The following is a 17,557-nucleotide window of genomic DNA, read 5'->3' as shown; positions in this document are numbered from 1 at the left end:
CATTTAGGACTACATGCTGTAAGTGTAGTCTGTGCTATTCAGGCACTACATTATAAAATCTCAATTGAAAGATTTTAAGTCTGACATAAAGCTTACGAGTAAGAATTCAATTCCTGGACCCGTTCTTGGTCATCTACGTAAATGGATTTTTACACTGGTATATTTGAAGAGAATTTAATCCCTCTTCTCATGTAGGCAAGAGTGGAAACACCATGAGCTAGAAAAAACACGATCTACTTGTTTCTTTTTACAAACCCCACCCTTTCTTTTGCACATACTCTTAGTATGGTAAAAGAACTGGGGTATAAATAATGGTAAAAGGGAAGAGTGTTCTCAGTCTTGGATTAGGATGTCCTGAATTGAAATTCAAAGAAGTCATCAATTTCTTTTTACAACTCTCCTATGGTCATGTCTGTAAACTGTGTTTTATTTGATATTTTCTTCTGTTTTCGTAAAGCTATTTCATTTTGTATTTGTTTTAGGGAAGGTCTCTTCCTGTCTGTTCTTGCAATGTAATACAATGGCTCTCAGTTCAAATGTGTGTCTTGATGCCCCCACCCCAAATGTATGGGGAATTTGCTTCATTTGCAAGAGATAAAGTGGGCTTTTCCCCACACATGTATCTCATCCTCCCACTAGAGATTTGCTTACTGCTGTTTCATGGCCAAAACTGCCATATTCCCCTTCTCTCGTGCTGTAAATGAACACGCTGCATTAGCAATGCAGAGAGGAGGGGGAAATAGTACTGTGCTTTTTCTATACAGTAGTTTGATTTTTCTATACAGTTACAATTTTGATGCAACATGAATATATATATAAAGAAAAGGTTATTCCAAAGAATTTGATTGCACAACGTCTGTAGAAAACATTCTACATTCAGTTGAATACATTCTACATTCAGTTGAAAACATTCTACATTCAGTTGAATAGAACACAAACACCGTTCATTTTTATTACTATGATTTGTTCATGACTGAATGAAACCCCATTGCCTTCGGTTACACTGGCACATTACCAGTGAAGGGCTTCCAAACTGAAAACAACAGTTTTTTAAAATCATTACCAAAGTTTCTATTTTCAGCAGTGTCCACAATGTGCTTACATGATTTGGCCTGCAAAACCAGGGGAGGCACATAAAGACAAAGTGTTATTTAAAATGCTGTCTGAATTTTTAAAATGCTTTCTTGGAAGTGAAGTACATATAAACAAAATGCAACAGTGTCAGCATTCTACAAAATCGACCTGAAGGTGAAGATAATGTTAAACAATAGTTTGCATAAATGAGACAGTTTTTAACTGTTTTGTTGGGTTTGATTCTTTGTCTTACTCCTTGTCCGTACCAAGAATGCAAAGGAAAACAGATTCTTGGGTAAGTATCAAAGCAGTAAGGCCATCTTAAATTCATATTCTTTTTTTTTTTTTAATTTCAGATCTGCTTATTTAGGGATTCAAAAATGGTTGATTTCTACTTATGCATTAGTCTTACAATGGCATAATTTTATTGACTTAGTTTTTTGTACGCTAATATAACTGCAAATAAAATCAGATCCCAAATCTTGTAACACTTTACACTTTCAAGGTTGTAAGTTAAGTGGCTTAAATATCTTAGATATGAAAACCAATGGTGGTTATTTTGTAGAGTATACACTAATAGATTGATTTTGGGGAGGGAGAATTTCCCGCTTTTTTTCCTTTGTATCTGTTATTAGCTCTAGAGTATTTGTTACTGAAGTTTCTCTGGTCAGAACAGCTTTAATTTTCTGAAGTCTTCTTAAACTTTCAGTTTGGAACTAGTTTCTTTGAAAATATGAAGTAAATGATTTATTTACATTTAGGACTACATATGCTCTCATTGGTAGAAATCCTTCAAAAGAAAGGTGATTTTTTTGGGGGGGGGGGAAATAAGCACAGTACCTTTTAATTGCAAGAGGGCAGCAAATGAAACTTGGAATTATCTGTTTTAAACTATTTTTTCCTGCCTTATATTTAAACCCTGCAGCTGTTGAAAAAGCACACTTTTATACATACCAGCTTTAAGTGTCCTGTAACATAAGACTATAGTAAACACCCTTCAAAAATAATTTACACTGAGAGCGAATGTTTGATATGTATAAATAATCTCACGCTTGAGTTGCAAACAGCACACTCAGCAGCACTTTCCTCTTTTTGTGTGTGCTTTTTGAAACCATCGGTTTCAGTGCTTTTAATTTTTGAAGACCTTTATATTCATTTTTTTTCTATTTCCTGAAAATAATTTATTTCTAGTCAACTGAATAATACAGGTTTTCTCCTTTCAGACTTCCTTTTTTTTTCTGTCTGATAATGAGCGCGTCCGTATTTACAAATATACAAATATTTACAAATATACAAATATACATATCTACCTGCTCTTCTTTCATAAGTAAAGAACTATACTTGTAAGTTTTTGGAAAGGATGGATTTGTTTATTCCAGTTTGAAAGCAATGGTAGTTAGCATGTATTCAGCCTGAATTGATCTAAAATTTCAAAAATCTTATTTTGGAAACAGAAGACAAAAGCTGTCTTTTGTAGTACCACTATCTAAATAGTCACAGGGCAAGTGATACAGGTGGATTTGCTTTTACATCATTGCTCCCACTTATAAGTACCAAACAACTATTTACATAAGCTTAACATATGTTAAGGCCCAACTTCACTCCTTCACTCTGGAATCCTCTTTTCCCCCCGACACCAAGCGGTGCACAGGGGTGGGATGTCCGTGGTCAGTACATGCAGCCCACCCCCCACCAGCGCCAGAGCACCGGCACCCCGTACACATACAGACAACTTTTGTCCTGGCCTGTGGGAACAGGAGATGTTTTTCAACTGCTCCAACCCAAGCCAGGAGTCAGCCATAGCTTTGAGAATTAAAGAAGAGGACGTGTCCACTATGATCAGGAGAAATCGAGAGTACTGTTAGTCTGACTACTCAGAGAGGTTTGGGTTTAAGTGAGGTATTCGAACAAGGACGACTTTTGATTTATAAGCTTTGTGGGGGTTAAGAGGAAGAAGATGTTCTACATTACCGTGTTAGACAACATTTGATAGTATCTCACAAGAGTTTACCCACAACATCAGTGTCCATGGTTTAGGCAGAGGTGACGGTGGAGGGGAATCAGGGAGGGTGCTGCAAGAGAATCATAGAATCCTAGAATGGTTTAGGTTGGAAAGGACCTTGAAGATCATCGAGTTCCAACCCCCCTGCCATAGGCAGGGACAACTCTCACTAGACCACGTTGCCCAAGGCCACGTCCAGCCTGGCCTTGAACACCTCCAGGGATGGGGCCTCAACAACCTCTCTGGGCAACCTGTTCCAGTACCTTACCACCCTCAAAGTGAAAAACTTCTTCCTAATGTTTAACCTAAACCTGCCCTCTTCTAGTTTAAAGCCATTCCTCCTCGTCCTATCGCTACATGCCCTAGTAAAAAGTCCTTCCCCAGCTCTCCTGTAGGCCCCCTTTAGGAACTGGAAGGCTGCACTAAGATGTCCCCGGAGCCTTCTCTTCTCCAGGCTGAACAGCCCCAACTCTTTCAGCCTCTCCTCATAGGAGAGGTGCTCCAGCCCTCGGATCATCCTCGTGGCTCTCCTCTGGACATGCTCCAGCAGGTCCATGTCATTCTTATCACGGAATCACAGAATCACGGAATTTTCAGAGTTGGAAGGGACCTCTAGAGATCATCTAGTCCAACTCCCCTGCTAAAGCAGGATTGCCAGAGCACATTACTCAGGACTGCATCCAGGCGGGTCTTGAAAAGCTCCAGAGAAGGGGACTCCACAACCTCCCTGGGCAGCCTGTACCAGTGCTCTGTCACCCTCATCATAAAGGAGTTCTTCCGTGTATTTGAACGGAACTTCCTATGTTCTAACTTGTGCCCATTACCCCTTGTCCTGTTATGTTGGGGACTCCAGAGCTGGATGCAGTACTCCAGGTGGGCTCTCACGAGAGTGGAGTAGAGGGGCAGAATCACCTCCTTTGACTTGCTGGCCACACTTCTGATACGTTTGGCCTTCTGGGCTGCGATCGCACACTGCTGGCTCATGTCGAGCTTCTCATCAATCAGCACACCCAGGTCCTTCTCCTCAGGGCTACTCTCCAGCCATTCCCCACTGAGCCTGGATCTGTGCTTGGGATTGCCCCGACCCAGATGTAAGACCTTGCACTTGGCCTCGCTGAACTGCATGAGGTTGTCTTGGACCCACCTCTCCAGCCTGTCCAGGTCCCTCTGGATGGCATCCCTCCCCTCCAGCGTGTCTACCTCGCCAAAGAGTTTGGTATCATCGGCAAACTTGCTGAGGGTACACTTGACCCCACTGTCCATGTCGCCGACAAAGACGTTGAACAGTACAGGCCCCAGTACTGATCCCTGAGGAACACCACTCATCACTGCTCTCCACTTGGACATCAAGCCGTTGACTGCAACTCTTTGAGTGCCACCGTCCAGCTAGTTCTTTATCCACTGAGTGGTCCATTTGTTGAATCCATGTCTCTTCAATTTAGAGACCAGGATATTGTGTGGGAGAGTGTCAAACGCTTTGCACAAATCCAAGTAGATGACATCAGTTGGTCTTCCCTTGTCCACTGCCACTGTAACTCCTTCATAAAAGGCCACCAGATTTGTCAGGCATGACTTGCCTTTGGTGAAGCCTTGCTGGCTGTCACCAATCACCTCCTTGTTTTCTATGTGCCTCAGCAGAGTTTCCAGGAGGATCTGCTCCACGATCTTGCCAGGCACAGAGGTGAGACTGACTGGCCTGTAGTTCCCTGGGTCTTCCTTGTTTTCCTTTTTGAAAATAGCGGTTATGTTTCCCCTTTTCCAGTCGGCAGGAACCTCGCCAGACCGCCACGACTTCTCAAATATGATGGCTAGTGGCTTAGCGACCTCATCTGCAGTTCTCTCAGGACCCGCGGATGTATCTCATCAAGTCCCGTGGACTTGTGCACCTTCAGATTCCTCAGGTGGTCTCGTACTTGATCTTCTGCTACAGTGGGCGGTTCTCCATTTGCCCAATCCTCTCCTTTGCATTCTGCATCACGGACAGTGTGGCTGCAGTCCTTGCCAGTGAAGACTGAGGCAAAAAAATCATTGAGTACCTCAGCTCTGTCTCTGTCCTGGGTAACCAGTTCTTGTGCTTCCTTCCGGAGAGGGCCCACATTTTCTCCAATCTTTCTTTTCTCGCTGACATACTTAAAGAAGGATTTATTGTTTGTCTTAATGTCCCTGGCCAGATTTAGTTCTATCTGGGCTTTAGCTTGTCTAACCCGATCCCTGGCTGCTCGAACTATTCCTCTGTATTCCTCCCAGGCTCCCCGCCCCTGTTTCCACTCCCTATAGGCCTCCTTTTTCCTTTTGGTCATGTCCAGGAGCTCCGTGTTCATCCACGCAGGCCTCCTGGCTTTTCTGCCTGCCTTCCTCTTTCTAGGGATGCATCGCTCCTGAGCTTGGATGCTAACTACGAGAAAGGGGATGAAATGGAGAAAGGGGAAAATGTAACAGGAATATTAAAAACGCCTCCTTACAGCAAGATCACAGTCTGCAAAAAACCTCACGCTGCTCAAGGTGAAAGCATTATTGCTTGATACTCGCTAAAAGTAAATTGACAGAACAACAGGATCTCTCCTCATTAAAATAAGCAAAGTTCACTTGGTAAGAAATACTGCTTTCTGGTGATTAAAATGGGGGTCACTCAGTCTCCCCAGCCATTTAAACTAAGGAGAAAATAAATAAAACTACTACACAGCATCTTACCAGGCACCTCACTGTTTCTCAGCCTTGCCGACAGCTGGTGCTCTGCTGCCCACCCGTCATTTGATGTGGGGCTGCAGAAACACATTACAACCGTACGGCAGTGTTCACGAAAAAAAATGATACACAAAATAATAAAAAGCCAGGTTTCTGCTTGACAGCCACATAATAATACCAGAATGCTAGTATTCTGGTTAATACAAATGACACCAGTAAGGATTTTTTTCACTCAGTTCAGCTAAATATGGTTGCAAGACCTACACTTCACAATGACTTTGACATTGCAGGGTTTGCCCTGCAGGGAGGCCGCTTTGAGACAAACTTAAGGGCAATGTATCTTTTATTTTTAAGCAATTTTTTTTTGGTATTGTCTTTTGATTATTATAACTGAAAAAAAATCAGGTTATTTTGCACCATTGGTGCTCCACATTTGATATTTACATTTTTCCTATCCTGAGTAAAGTTAGTGGAGAAATCTGTATAATTTTTTTAGATTTCCTACACTTTCTGCACTGACAGCTTGAAATTCAGTTCCCAAGGTTGCAGAAATGTGTCTGAATGTGGTGCTTCATTCTTGTCATTGAAAATAATGTTCTAACAATTCATTTGTGTTTGTATTACAAAAGAGCTATGTATTATTGTTATAAAAACTTAATGATGAGGACACTGGCTTCTGAAAGCCGCTTTCTGAATAACTAGATGGATATGTTCTAGGTAATGTCAACTCCATGCGCTATTTCTACTTGGTTACCCAAAAAAGAAAGACAATATTTCCTCCTTCCACAACAATAAATAATTAGTGAGTGAAAGGAAAAACTGTCTGGGAGTGAATGGTGACTGCCGTGGGAGTAACAGGTGGCACGAGGGCTTAGACCTGGATACAGTTAAAATAGCGTTGAATGTAATTCAATCAGCAGGATCAGCCAGGCCTGACCATGATTTCATGTTGTTTTTTTTGGTTTCTTTTATAGCTGGAATCACAAATGTGATCAGTTTGGACCTTAGTTTTCCCCGTGTTTAATGGCAATAGGACTAACCTATTTTACAGGACTCCTTTTATGACAAATATAAATAAGGTAGTGAAGTGCTCAAATACTACGAGGGTAGTACTGAAGACAAACAGGGACAACGCTGAAGAGACTTTACAGAATGAGCAAGTTCATTTCACCTGCTGTAGGTAACCCTGCTCTGTCAGGGGGGTTGGACTAGATGATCTCCAGAGGTCCCTTCCAACCCTGACCATTCTGTGATTCTGTGATATTTTGCTGAAGTTTGGAAAAAACTTAGCAAAGTCTGATTCACACACAGACAGAGGCAGAGCAAAGTTTTGAATTTAAATACACTCACAGTGGTTTAATACTTATTTGTGTTAGGGTAATTTGGATAATCTATTCAGTAAAGTGGATCGGATAATCTATTGGATTAGGAAATAGATTGGATAATCTATTCATTCTATTGTGGCTGTTTGCCCATGTGCGGTACCAGGGTCTCACGGCACACTGCAGTACAGTTGATCAGCTGAGCTGCACCGGCTAGATTTGACAGGATCTTTGCAGATGGAAAGCAACAGGCTTAATTATATTACAGATATGTAAACTGCCAAGCCATTCTAAGGTAACACGTTTTACTTTGCGTTGCAATAGACTTACAGTCTGACTCTCAGAAGTCTACCACAGGGAGAAAGGGGAAGAAGCCCCAGAGGGTACAGGAACTTAAGTAAAGACACTTAATAGCAAACAAGACCTAAGAAAATTTCAAATGTGTTAACATAGCGAATGGAAGATAATCCTGTATGCTGTTGATTTGATGTACTGCAATGGTTTTGTGTGATATATATGTAACTGCATAATGCCTCTCCAAAATTGATTCTTAATAATGTAGTCTGGGACCTCAGAAGCTTAAAACTGCTAATAATAATTTCCCCCCTCTTTCATCTTCCTGAAGTATTAATTTTCTGATACTGTTCAGCACAAATGTAGGGTTCCCATAAGTCATGGGCCATATCTGCCAAACTCATGTGATGTTTTGGCTATGGTAAAACATCTACTGTGGCAGTAGAGGCATATACTGTAGACAGTAAATTATCCATGGCCCAGCAATGTGCCCTTGTCGCCAAAAAGGCCAATGGAATCCTGGGCTGCATAGGGAAGAGTGTGGCCAGTAGGTCGAGGGAGGTCATTCTCCCCCTCTACTCGGCACTGGTGAGGCCACAACTGGAATACTGTGTCCAGTTTTGGGCTCCCCAGTTCAAGAGGGACAGGGAACTGCTGGAGCGAGTCCAGCGAAGGGCAACTAAGATGATTAAGGGCTTGGAGCACCTCCCTTATGAGGAAAGGCTGAGAGAGCTGGGACTCTTTAGCCTGGAGAAGAGAAGGCTGAGGGGAGACCTTATTATGGCATACAAGTATCTAAAGGGTGGGTTGAAGGAGGATGGAGCCAGGCTCTTTTCATTGGTTCCAAGTGACAGGACGAGGGGCAATGGGCACAAGTTAGAACACAGGAAGTTCCGTTCAAATACACGGAAACAGTTCTTTACGGTGAGGGTGACAGAGCACTGGAACAGGCTGCCCAGGGAGGTTGTGGAGTCCCCTTCCCTGGAGATTTTCAAGACCCGCCTGGATGCAGTCCTGAGTAATGTGCTCTGGCAATCCTGCTTTAGCAGGGGAGTTGGACTAGATGATCTCTAGAGGTCCCTTCCAACTCTGATGATTCTGTGATTCTGTGATTTATATATGTACCTAAATCACCCTCCTACTCTGATGGGTGTAGACCTAAAGACACATCACCAAACCTCCCTCCTAAGCTTCAACAATCCTATAGGACAGCTCCAAACCCAAAAGTTAGCTCATGCTCCAATTGCAGAAACAATTAAGGTAAAAATAAGTAATAAGATTCCTGTGATCTATTAAGTAGAAAAGAGTTTCTGCCTTGACTACTTTAGTCTGCATTAACATTTCATTAAATTTTTCTCAACTTTTATCAATATTATGGGTCCTGTGCGGACAGTAATGTTAAGATAAATGAAACACAAGTAGTATTACTATTTTGCCCCATTTCAATGCTGAGGCCTTGCCAGCCTGCCACAGTGCGGTGCTGTGAAAAGATACCTAAAGTATGGCTAAAATCTTAGTACAAATGTTGTAAGCAGATTCATGGAACCTGCTTCTCACCTGTGTTAACCAGACCAAGTTGAATACTTTGCTGTACAGGTTGTAGCACAATTTATTCACGGCTGGCTTGGGCTAATTTGCATTGAGCGATCTCAGGGGTTAGGGTCTTTTATTTTACGTAAATAACACAGACTCCAATCCTGGTTGCCACAGGGTTGGGTTTCAGTGTTGAGAGTCCTGCGGGCCCTGGAAGTGCAGCCACTGTGACAACAGCAGCGATTCACGGCTGCTCCTGCGGCAGGTCGTTTGAGGACACAGGAAGAAGAAATGGCAGGGTGGCTGTGGCACGTTCGATGGACGGATTGATTTTCCAACAAAGTATCAGTGGAAGAAGATTTGAGGCAACATCTCTCAAAACTGGGCACCAAATAAATGTAATCAATAATGAAATTTATGTTTACAACTGAAAAGAGAACCCTAATCTTCTAGTTTCCATTAATTTTGTTCAGAAATATGCTTACTCAAGCAGCAGATTCACTGTTGACTTTAATTACTGGAAACAGTTATACTTCTCCTTAATGAAAAGAAACATTTATACAACCTGATTATGTACTGTCTGTTTATAAAACAATAAAGTATTGAAGGGACTAATTTCCTTCTAATGAAATCATATCCTAAAAAGAATCAAGAAAAAGCTGTGTATAGTTTTATCCTATTTGTTTAATGAATATTTGAAAGTCTGTAAGGATAGGTAATAAAAATAAAGCTTACCTCGGCCCTTCTGTCCCGTGAAAAAAATCAGGTTATCTTCTAAAGCTGAGTGGTGGTTTGCCAACTGAAATTTCAAGCGGAATTCATAGTAGAACATGATATTTGGGATTGTAGAATAAGCTAGGAATGAGGTATAGCCAAAGACATCTGTGCCACTGAAACTTGGTTGACTAATATTAATAGCTGGATTAAAAAAAAAATATTCAGTGTTATGGCATATTCTTTAACATATGTATTTGCAAGTAATAGCCCACTTTAGAACTTAAAAACTTATGACTGATACTAATAATTTGAGATGTTGGTAGTATTTTACACACATGCAGATAAAGTTTGGCTTTCCTCTGAGTGCAATCTCTTTTGTACATACATTCATTTTATAAACGAATCATTGGCAACTACTGCCATCTCCTGGATCCTAGATAACATTGTTACAAACAGAAGTACAGTGCAATATTTACTCAAAACTCAGTTACACAAAAGAAAACATACAAAGAAATTATCCTGTTGAAAGAAATGCCATCTCTGACACAGATCTGAGTGAAAGTGAGTACAGGGATGTTCTGAAGAGGTTAAGGAATAATAATTCTTCACAGGTAGAAAAATAATAAAAAAGAAACATCATAAAAGGACTGATTTACAGCACAGTGAACAGGACCAACATGAATTATATTGTTCACATTATTACCTCCATCATTTGACCTGTCTGAATATTCAGGTATCAAGTATCTAAAAATGTATAATTTACCGTACTGATAAATTATTTAACCTTTTTTTACTGTCATTTAGGTTCAATTTAATGAAAATTTCCTTTACGTTGGGCACTGACCAAGCAAAGCGTGTAGCTTTTTCTAATCTACCTGTGCCAACAATGCGCTCCTGCTTTCTCCAAAGCTGTGGAGGCTACAAGCTGATTCGAACTCCTACCGGTTTTGTGACACAGAATTTTACAACATGCTGAGGAAAACCGTGGGATTAAAAAAGCAAATAAAATCAAGTCTGTAGACATATCTGTGCTGGTAAACAGTCAATAGGGCACTGGTACTAAGCACCCACCCGGCCCCAGGGACTGCTTGCTGGAGCTGAGTAGCCAGGATGCGGTAGTCAATACTCATAGTCAATGCACAGAGCAGAGAGAACATAATGCTCGTATTGATAAGGCGGGTTAGTGAAAACCAGGAGAGGGAGGAAGAATAGCTGAGTAAAGCTTTAACAACCTGAGCACCGAATGTGACTAGATCCATCTTTACTAATGAAGACAGTGGGAGGGATTGCGGGAGGAAAGAATATGTAGCTGTACCACGTACAAACCAGATTGGGAAGTGCTAGTAAAGAATTATAATCTTCCCCAAGTAAATCTACGTTAGCCTAAGCACATTTAAGCATCTGGCCCTAAATACTTACTTACAGCATGGGAGAAACAATCACGCGTAATTGTGAAAACGATATTGCCACCTCCGGTTTGTGGAATCTGTTTCTAAATTTGCAACCTGGGAAACCTGCCGTATCGTCACCGGAGTGGCAGACATTGCCTTAGCAGCTGCAGCTGACAAAAGGTACAGATGTCGGCTCTGACAAACATTTTCCATCCCAGACTTGGAGTCTGCAGCAACACAGAGTGTACCGTTCCCATTTATTAAGCACTACTTCACACATGTGGCACGTTACGCCTTGTTCTAAATGGGAGCCAGGAAATTTCCATATGAAACAGTGATTTTGTCCCAATTAGAAGAAAACTGGCAATGAGTTTGTTCTCAACCTAGTCTGACTGAACATAACCTCAAGTTGCAGACATTTGTGAGTCATGTGCTGCATTGGAGGAACAACCACAACTCTTCCATATTTAAATTTGGCGTTGGCTGCAGTCCACTAGCGTTCCCTCAGATTACCTGGACAGGCATGAGGGAGGCTCAAGTTCTGCATTTTTTGCTTCTGAGGAAGCTATGACAGACAGGCAGCTCCTTTAATGAGAAGTATTCCTCCTTTCTTCCTTTCTTTTCTTTTTTTTTTTCTTATTGTTTCTTTCTTTCTATTTATTTAATAAAGCACAAAATATTTAAGAGACAAGAAGATTTTGAAATAAAGGAGGCCTTTGTGTTTATTGTCTTTTTCTGCTTCCCTTTATAATGGGAAAGGCAAATTCTATCATGTAGCTTCACAGAGTCAGGTAATTTGGATCGCTGACAGAGATCATTGAAGAGTATATTCTTGACAAATTATTCCCACCAGCCTAAAACACTTTATTCCCAGGATGAAGTATGCCATTGTCTCAGCTGCTTCCTTGGTGCCTTCTAACTGGGGAGTTATTTTCTTGCTTTTCTACTTGATCCTTTCAGAATTCCCTATAAAGATGGATTGAACTTTGATAAAGGAATATCCTGCAGAGTGTCCTACGGCAGTAGGACCTGGACAGCAGAAGGATGCTACTCCCACTGAGCATGTGATGCACAACATGAAGAAAATTGTTATACACATCCATATGCTTAGGTTATTACTACATACTAGTTTCAATTTCACTGCAGTTTTTACACATCCTAGAACAAAAGGCACAAAGATCTCAATTCATACTTACAACTAAAACCACATCTCATTTAATCAAGAACAGTTTTAGCCCATGAAATGGGGGGCAGCAAATTCGGGGCTGCTGAGACAAGATTCAGCTTTTCTCTGTGCGTTTCCTTATGCAACAAAGTGATAGACAGATTTATTGCATGGAGGTTTTGTTGGAGTCACGACAAAACTGTCGATAGACAGAACTGTTCCTATTTAGCGTTATTAAAAAAAAAAAAATCTTTAAATAACTTTACCTAGAATGAGGGACATGTGGCTAGTCTTCTAAGAAGGCAGAAGTGGGAACTGGCCTTTGTAAACTAACCGTGTTATCCAAAATTTAGTTTGGTAAGTTCACTGTCATAGGAAGTTGCTATCATTTGACTCCAGAGACTCGTATCACCGTTTACACATGGTCTGTGATACTACATGGAGAGCCCACTACTGTGGAGAGCCCACAGTACTGAAAATGTTGGCCGTTCTGTCTTAAATTGTGGTTTCACCTATTGTTTTCTCCTGCTTTTAGGACAAAATCTAAGAAAACAGGCTTAAGAGAAAAATTAGCAGGCCAAATTGATGATCAAGTTTTATAGCAGTAAATTTAAATGAAAATGGTACAGAAAGACAAGAAATTTTATTAAAAATGTTAAAACCAGTAAATACAGACAGCAATACTGAGCATCTGCAGACTGGTCGTGTGTGCTATATTTAGTCAACTGCCAGATGTCAAAATCTTGACACTGTCAAGCAGGCTTAAAATGCTTCTCAGAGACACCTCAGCGACAGTCTAAATTTGAAACACCTTAGACAGAAGTGACATGTCTTGAGGAAGATTGTGCAAAGTTCTGAAGAAGGTATATCAGTGAACATCAACGTGACATGTTACTTAAGGGTTCCTGAAGGCAGGAGAGCTATTTCTGAGAGCATGCTGAGTGAGTGACCCACACCTATGATCTTTAACGTGGACGAACCCTGAATGAACGTTTGTATGAAGGCAAGAAGACGGAGCTCTATCTTCAACCGAAAGCATGACACACATTCTAGTTGGGACCTGTAACTATACTGCAATTTTTCCTATAGTTTACCAGAAGCGGGTACAAGAATTGCACTTTACTTTCAAGATCTCCGTATGGAGAAAGCTTATTTATAATCATACCTTCTGCACTCTCATGAAAAATCTAAATCTGATATGTACTAATTTTTTGCTATATTGTAATACAAAAACATTTTATTTCACATTGATGTTTAATAATTGTTAGACTTTTTTCATTTCACAGTATTGCTTACCTATTTTTTTCTATATTTATTAACTATAGGAAAGAGACACATCCGGTCCCTAAGCCTCCCACTTGTTAGAAGTAATTTGCACATGTACACAATGTCTGACAGTCATCTGACCAAACGAGGGCAGCTGTGATATAGATGTTTACATTACAGCCGACCACTTATGGTTGCTGCACTTTATGTCAGTCGAAAAATTAAGCACATTTAGGACACAGTGCCTTTCATATAAAACACCTACCTTATACAGGTTAGGTGAACAGTATTCTAAAATACTTACTTCACCCCACCAAATACAAAAGTAGCATTGGGATGTAAGTCAGAGTAAAGTATTATAGACTTCTAAAATTAGGTTGGATGAAGCCTACCTTCCCTGTATCCTGCAACTACTTCCCATCCTACATATTCTTTGTCTCTGGCTTTCATTGCCATAAAAGCTAAATGATTTAGAAATTCTCTGTGAAATCAAGGACGGACTTTTTTCCTGATTTTAAAGAACGGGAACCACAGGGCACTCAGAAAGTAAAATATTTGCACAAAGTTACACACAATGTCTGGAGTCTATTGAATAATTGAGTATAGATCTCTGAACTCCAGGTTAGAGCACAGTCACTAAACATTCCTTGCAAACTGACCTTTTAATTTCTTACCCCTGGGTGTCTGAGCACAGACCCTTTCAAAACATCTGACAAGAAGCAATTTTGATAAATAATGTCCATCTTTGACTATTTGAGCATTTCCTCTCAGCTCTTTATGGTCTTTTCATCCAGTTTTAACTGTGCATTTTGCTGGGGCCATGAAGTACATTCACAACATACACAGCATTATAAGGGCTTAAGACATCCCTGCCGTGCAGTACGTTCCAGATGTGGTAACAGACACAAACAGCCAACAGCTTTTGGGATCAACAATTTATCTCAGAACAACAGCACAGTAACAAATAAAAATCAGTAGTACAATAACCCAAGTCAAAAAACCAGTAAATCACTAATGGTGGGTTAAACATAATATCTGGGCACACAAAGAATTACGTAACAGTGGTTCTCAGGAGGCTGGCAGGAAGCAGGGCATGTCTTCTTCTCCAGCTGAGCAACTCAGACCCACCGATGGGTTTAGGGAATTTCTAATTCCCTGACTGGGCTGTTCTTTTTTATTGTTGACTTGTACTTGTTAACCAGTGGCCATACCCCATTCCTGCTCCCCTCAGTGCTGGTCCTCCCCTGTGTGTGCGCGGTGCTTGGATGCCACCTGAAATGGTGCATGACCACCATATGGAGCTATACCTGTGTAAGGTATGTGGTCACCAAATGGAGAAACACTGTATAAGACAATAGGAACCCCACAGGCATCTTTTGTGAAAACTATTATACGTTGTTTTGGTTTACTTCTTCACAGTTTTCTCCACGGTATTGAAGCAGTTTCTCACACCTAGTAAAAGTCACACGCGGTATCTAATTAACTACCCTATCCGTAGCAAGGTACAGTAAGCGTTTGCAAATAGTCCTCCCTATGCTGGTCTCCGAAGAGTAAAATGTGTTTAGAAATGTTAATTAATTCTGAGTCAAAAGCTTATATTTCTGGCTAATTCAATATATGTAGCTTGACAGCTATTCCATATTTGATCTGTTTCTGGACTGCTGCTTATAGATTTTATACCACATTTTTAATCATGTTTCTTCTCTACACTAAGCATTATTTATCAAGAGATCTTTATCCAATCACATCAAAAAGTTAAAGTTTATCAGTAAATGTGCATCAATGTAAAACATTCAGTCTTTGAAATATTTTTCATGCAATGACCTTCATTAGTTTGATTTTAATACAGACTAGTTTGCCATACTCTTACATATTTTTAACTTAAAAAAAAATTAATAACCCTGTATGAAAAATACAATGATTGGTAAAATTGTGTGAAAACAAGATAACTCCACCTTTTCCTTTTATTCTCTTACTTTACATTCTTTTCATTATAAAGCTGTGGAGCCATGACTGTGCAGAAAATTATATAATCTTATAGCCCTCTTTTCTTTGAACACAGTCCTTCAAAATATTATTTATAAAGTGTTTGGGGGTGGTTGAAACAGCAGAAGGCACAGCTAACCTCATTGGGTTGTTACCCTTTTCCTGCCTAGACACCATCCAAGCTCTTGCGGTGTACAGTCTGAAGTGGTGAAGAACAGAGATGTGTCCCAATGGCTCTGATTATGAGCCATGCAAAAACACACTCCAAATTAACACTGTGCCTAAAACACACACCGCTCCGACAGAGTACTGAAGCCTTTTATCAACTTTTCGTCCTTGATCTTGTCCCGTGTCTCTCTCAGTCCTATGCCATTCATCATTGTCCTTGTCCGCATTCCCAGTAGTGAACAAGTAATAAGGTATGATATGTCCCATTGCCTCACAAACAAATAATGACAAATTATCGCATTATATAAATATATTAATATGGTTGGCTCCTTACTTCCCTAACATTGTACATCTTACCTGAGGTAAGAATAAAAGTGGGAGGTAAAAAAAAAAATCAACTAGAGTTTGAAAAAAAATCTTAAAAAAGAGGAGAGAATATAGTGATAAAGAAGAAAGAGAATAATGGTTTCATTATCTTTGAATTTTCTGTTATGAGTTAAAATTAATGTTCCTTTCAACATCCACTGCCAATACATCACGAATCACAGCTTTACAATACATTGCAAAAAACAAGACAGATGAAAGGAATAGAAAGAGATGAAGACTTCAGGCTACAGAATTAGAATCAGATACTCCACTTTTTTTATATTATCATTGCCTAACTGTGAACAGTTATCAGCTCAGTGTCTGGCTCCAGGATCAGCAACCATACAAACTGTGGAATGAGTATTATTCAGTTCTCCTAAATAGCAGCTCACATATTTGCAAAGACAATATTGAAAAAGGAATGGAAATTACTACCAAGCATTGTATTTTCCAGTCTTCCAAGCTGTACAAAAGTCTTCAGAAAAATGCCCTTTGCCATCACAAAATTCTGCAGCCGCTCTTTCTCTTGCTGTTTTGCAGTATAGCCCTTAATAAACCAAAACTTGCTCTTGAGCACAGAAAAATTGATGAACAGAGTGCAAAATGTTTTCTTAGCTGAGTTTAGAAAAAATATTTTTAAAGCAGCTGGGCTATTCCTCCTCTTACTCACCATACTCCTGACGGAAGTAGGTCGCTTAACAAAGCTATATGAAACAAATGATAAGTGCATTTCTATAAATTCCTATATATTTACAATCATCAATTCTAAATAGATTTGCATGCAGAACTTTGGCACAAGGTTCTGGTCTGAAACTCTCTCTGTGCATTGCAGTACATTAGAAGGTATTAGATCAGGGACTGCCAGATGACAGGTGAAGGAAGAACTTTCTGCTGCAATTCCCCTGTCCTTTGTGCCTGGAAGGATGTAGAGAGATGGAGAGGACAGGGAGCTGCCCAGGGACCATCCATGGAAATGAGGTGGAAGGTCTGCTGTAAGGACATATAATATATGTAGCATAATTTGGGAAGGAGAGGCAAGATGAGGAAGCTAAGCTGGCATTTAGAACATAATAGTATAGCCTAGACTATTTCAGTCAGAAGGGACCTACAATGATCATCTAGTCCAACGGCCTGACCACTTCAGGGCTGGCCAAAAACTAAGGCATCCTGTTAAGTGCATTGTCCAAATGCCTCTTAAACACTGACAGGCCTGGGGCGTGGACCACCTGTCTAGGAAGGCTGTTCCAGTGTTTGACCACCCTCTCGGTAAGGAAATGCTTCCTAATGTCCAGTCTAAACCTCCCCTGGCACAGCTGTGAAGCATTCCCACACGTGCTGTCACTGGTATCAGCACCTCCCTCTCCACTTCCCCTCCTCTGGAAGCTGTAGAAATCAATGAGGTCACTCCTCGGACTCCTTTTCTCCAAACTAGATAAACCCAGGGTCCTTAGCCAATTCTTACACAATATTCCTTCCAGCCCTTTCACCAGCTTTTTTGTCCTCTTCTGGATGCATTCAAGGACCTTCACAGCCTTATTAAATTGTAGGGCCCAGAATGGCACACTGTGTTCAAGGTGAGGCCGCACCA

At 40.6% G+C, this 17,557-nt stretch overlaps 1 protein-coding gene across 1 annotated transcript in view; it reads right to left on the bottom strand.

The window, feature by feature from the left end:
- EYS (eyes shut homolog) overlaps positions 1 to 17,557 on the bottom strand; it is a gene marked incomplete at both ends in the record, with an annotated part of 840,074 nt that overhangs the window by 39,532 nt on the left and 782,985 nt on the right. Inside the window, one exon of the mRNA XM_082480747.1 lies at positions 9,646 to 9,828. Within this exon, the coding sequence (XP_082336873.1) occupies positions 9,646 to 9,828 (183 nt within the window). The remainder of the gene's footprint in view (positions 1 to 9,645; positions 9,829 to 17,557) is intronic.

This window comes from Vanellus vanellus, assembly GCF_965231255.1.
Source record: "Vanellus vanellus genome assembly, chromosome: 3".
NCBI lineage: Eukaryota > Metazoa > Chordata > Aves > Charadriiformes > Charadriidae > Vanellus > Vanellus vanellus.
Note: the sequence above shows the minus strand (reverse complement) of the source record. Positions and strands in the feature narration are given on the sequence as shown.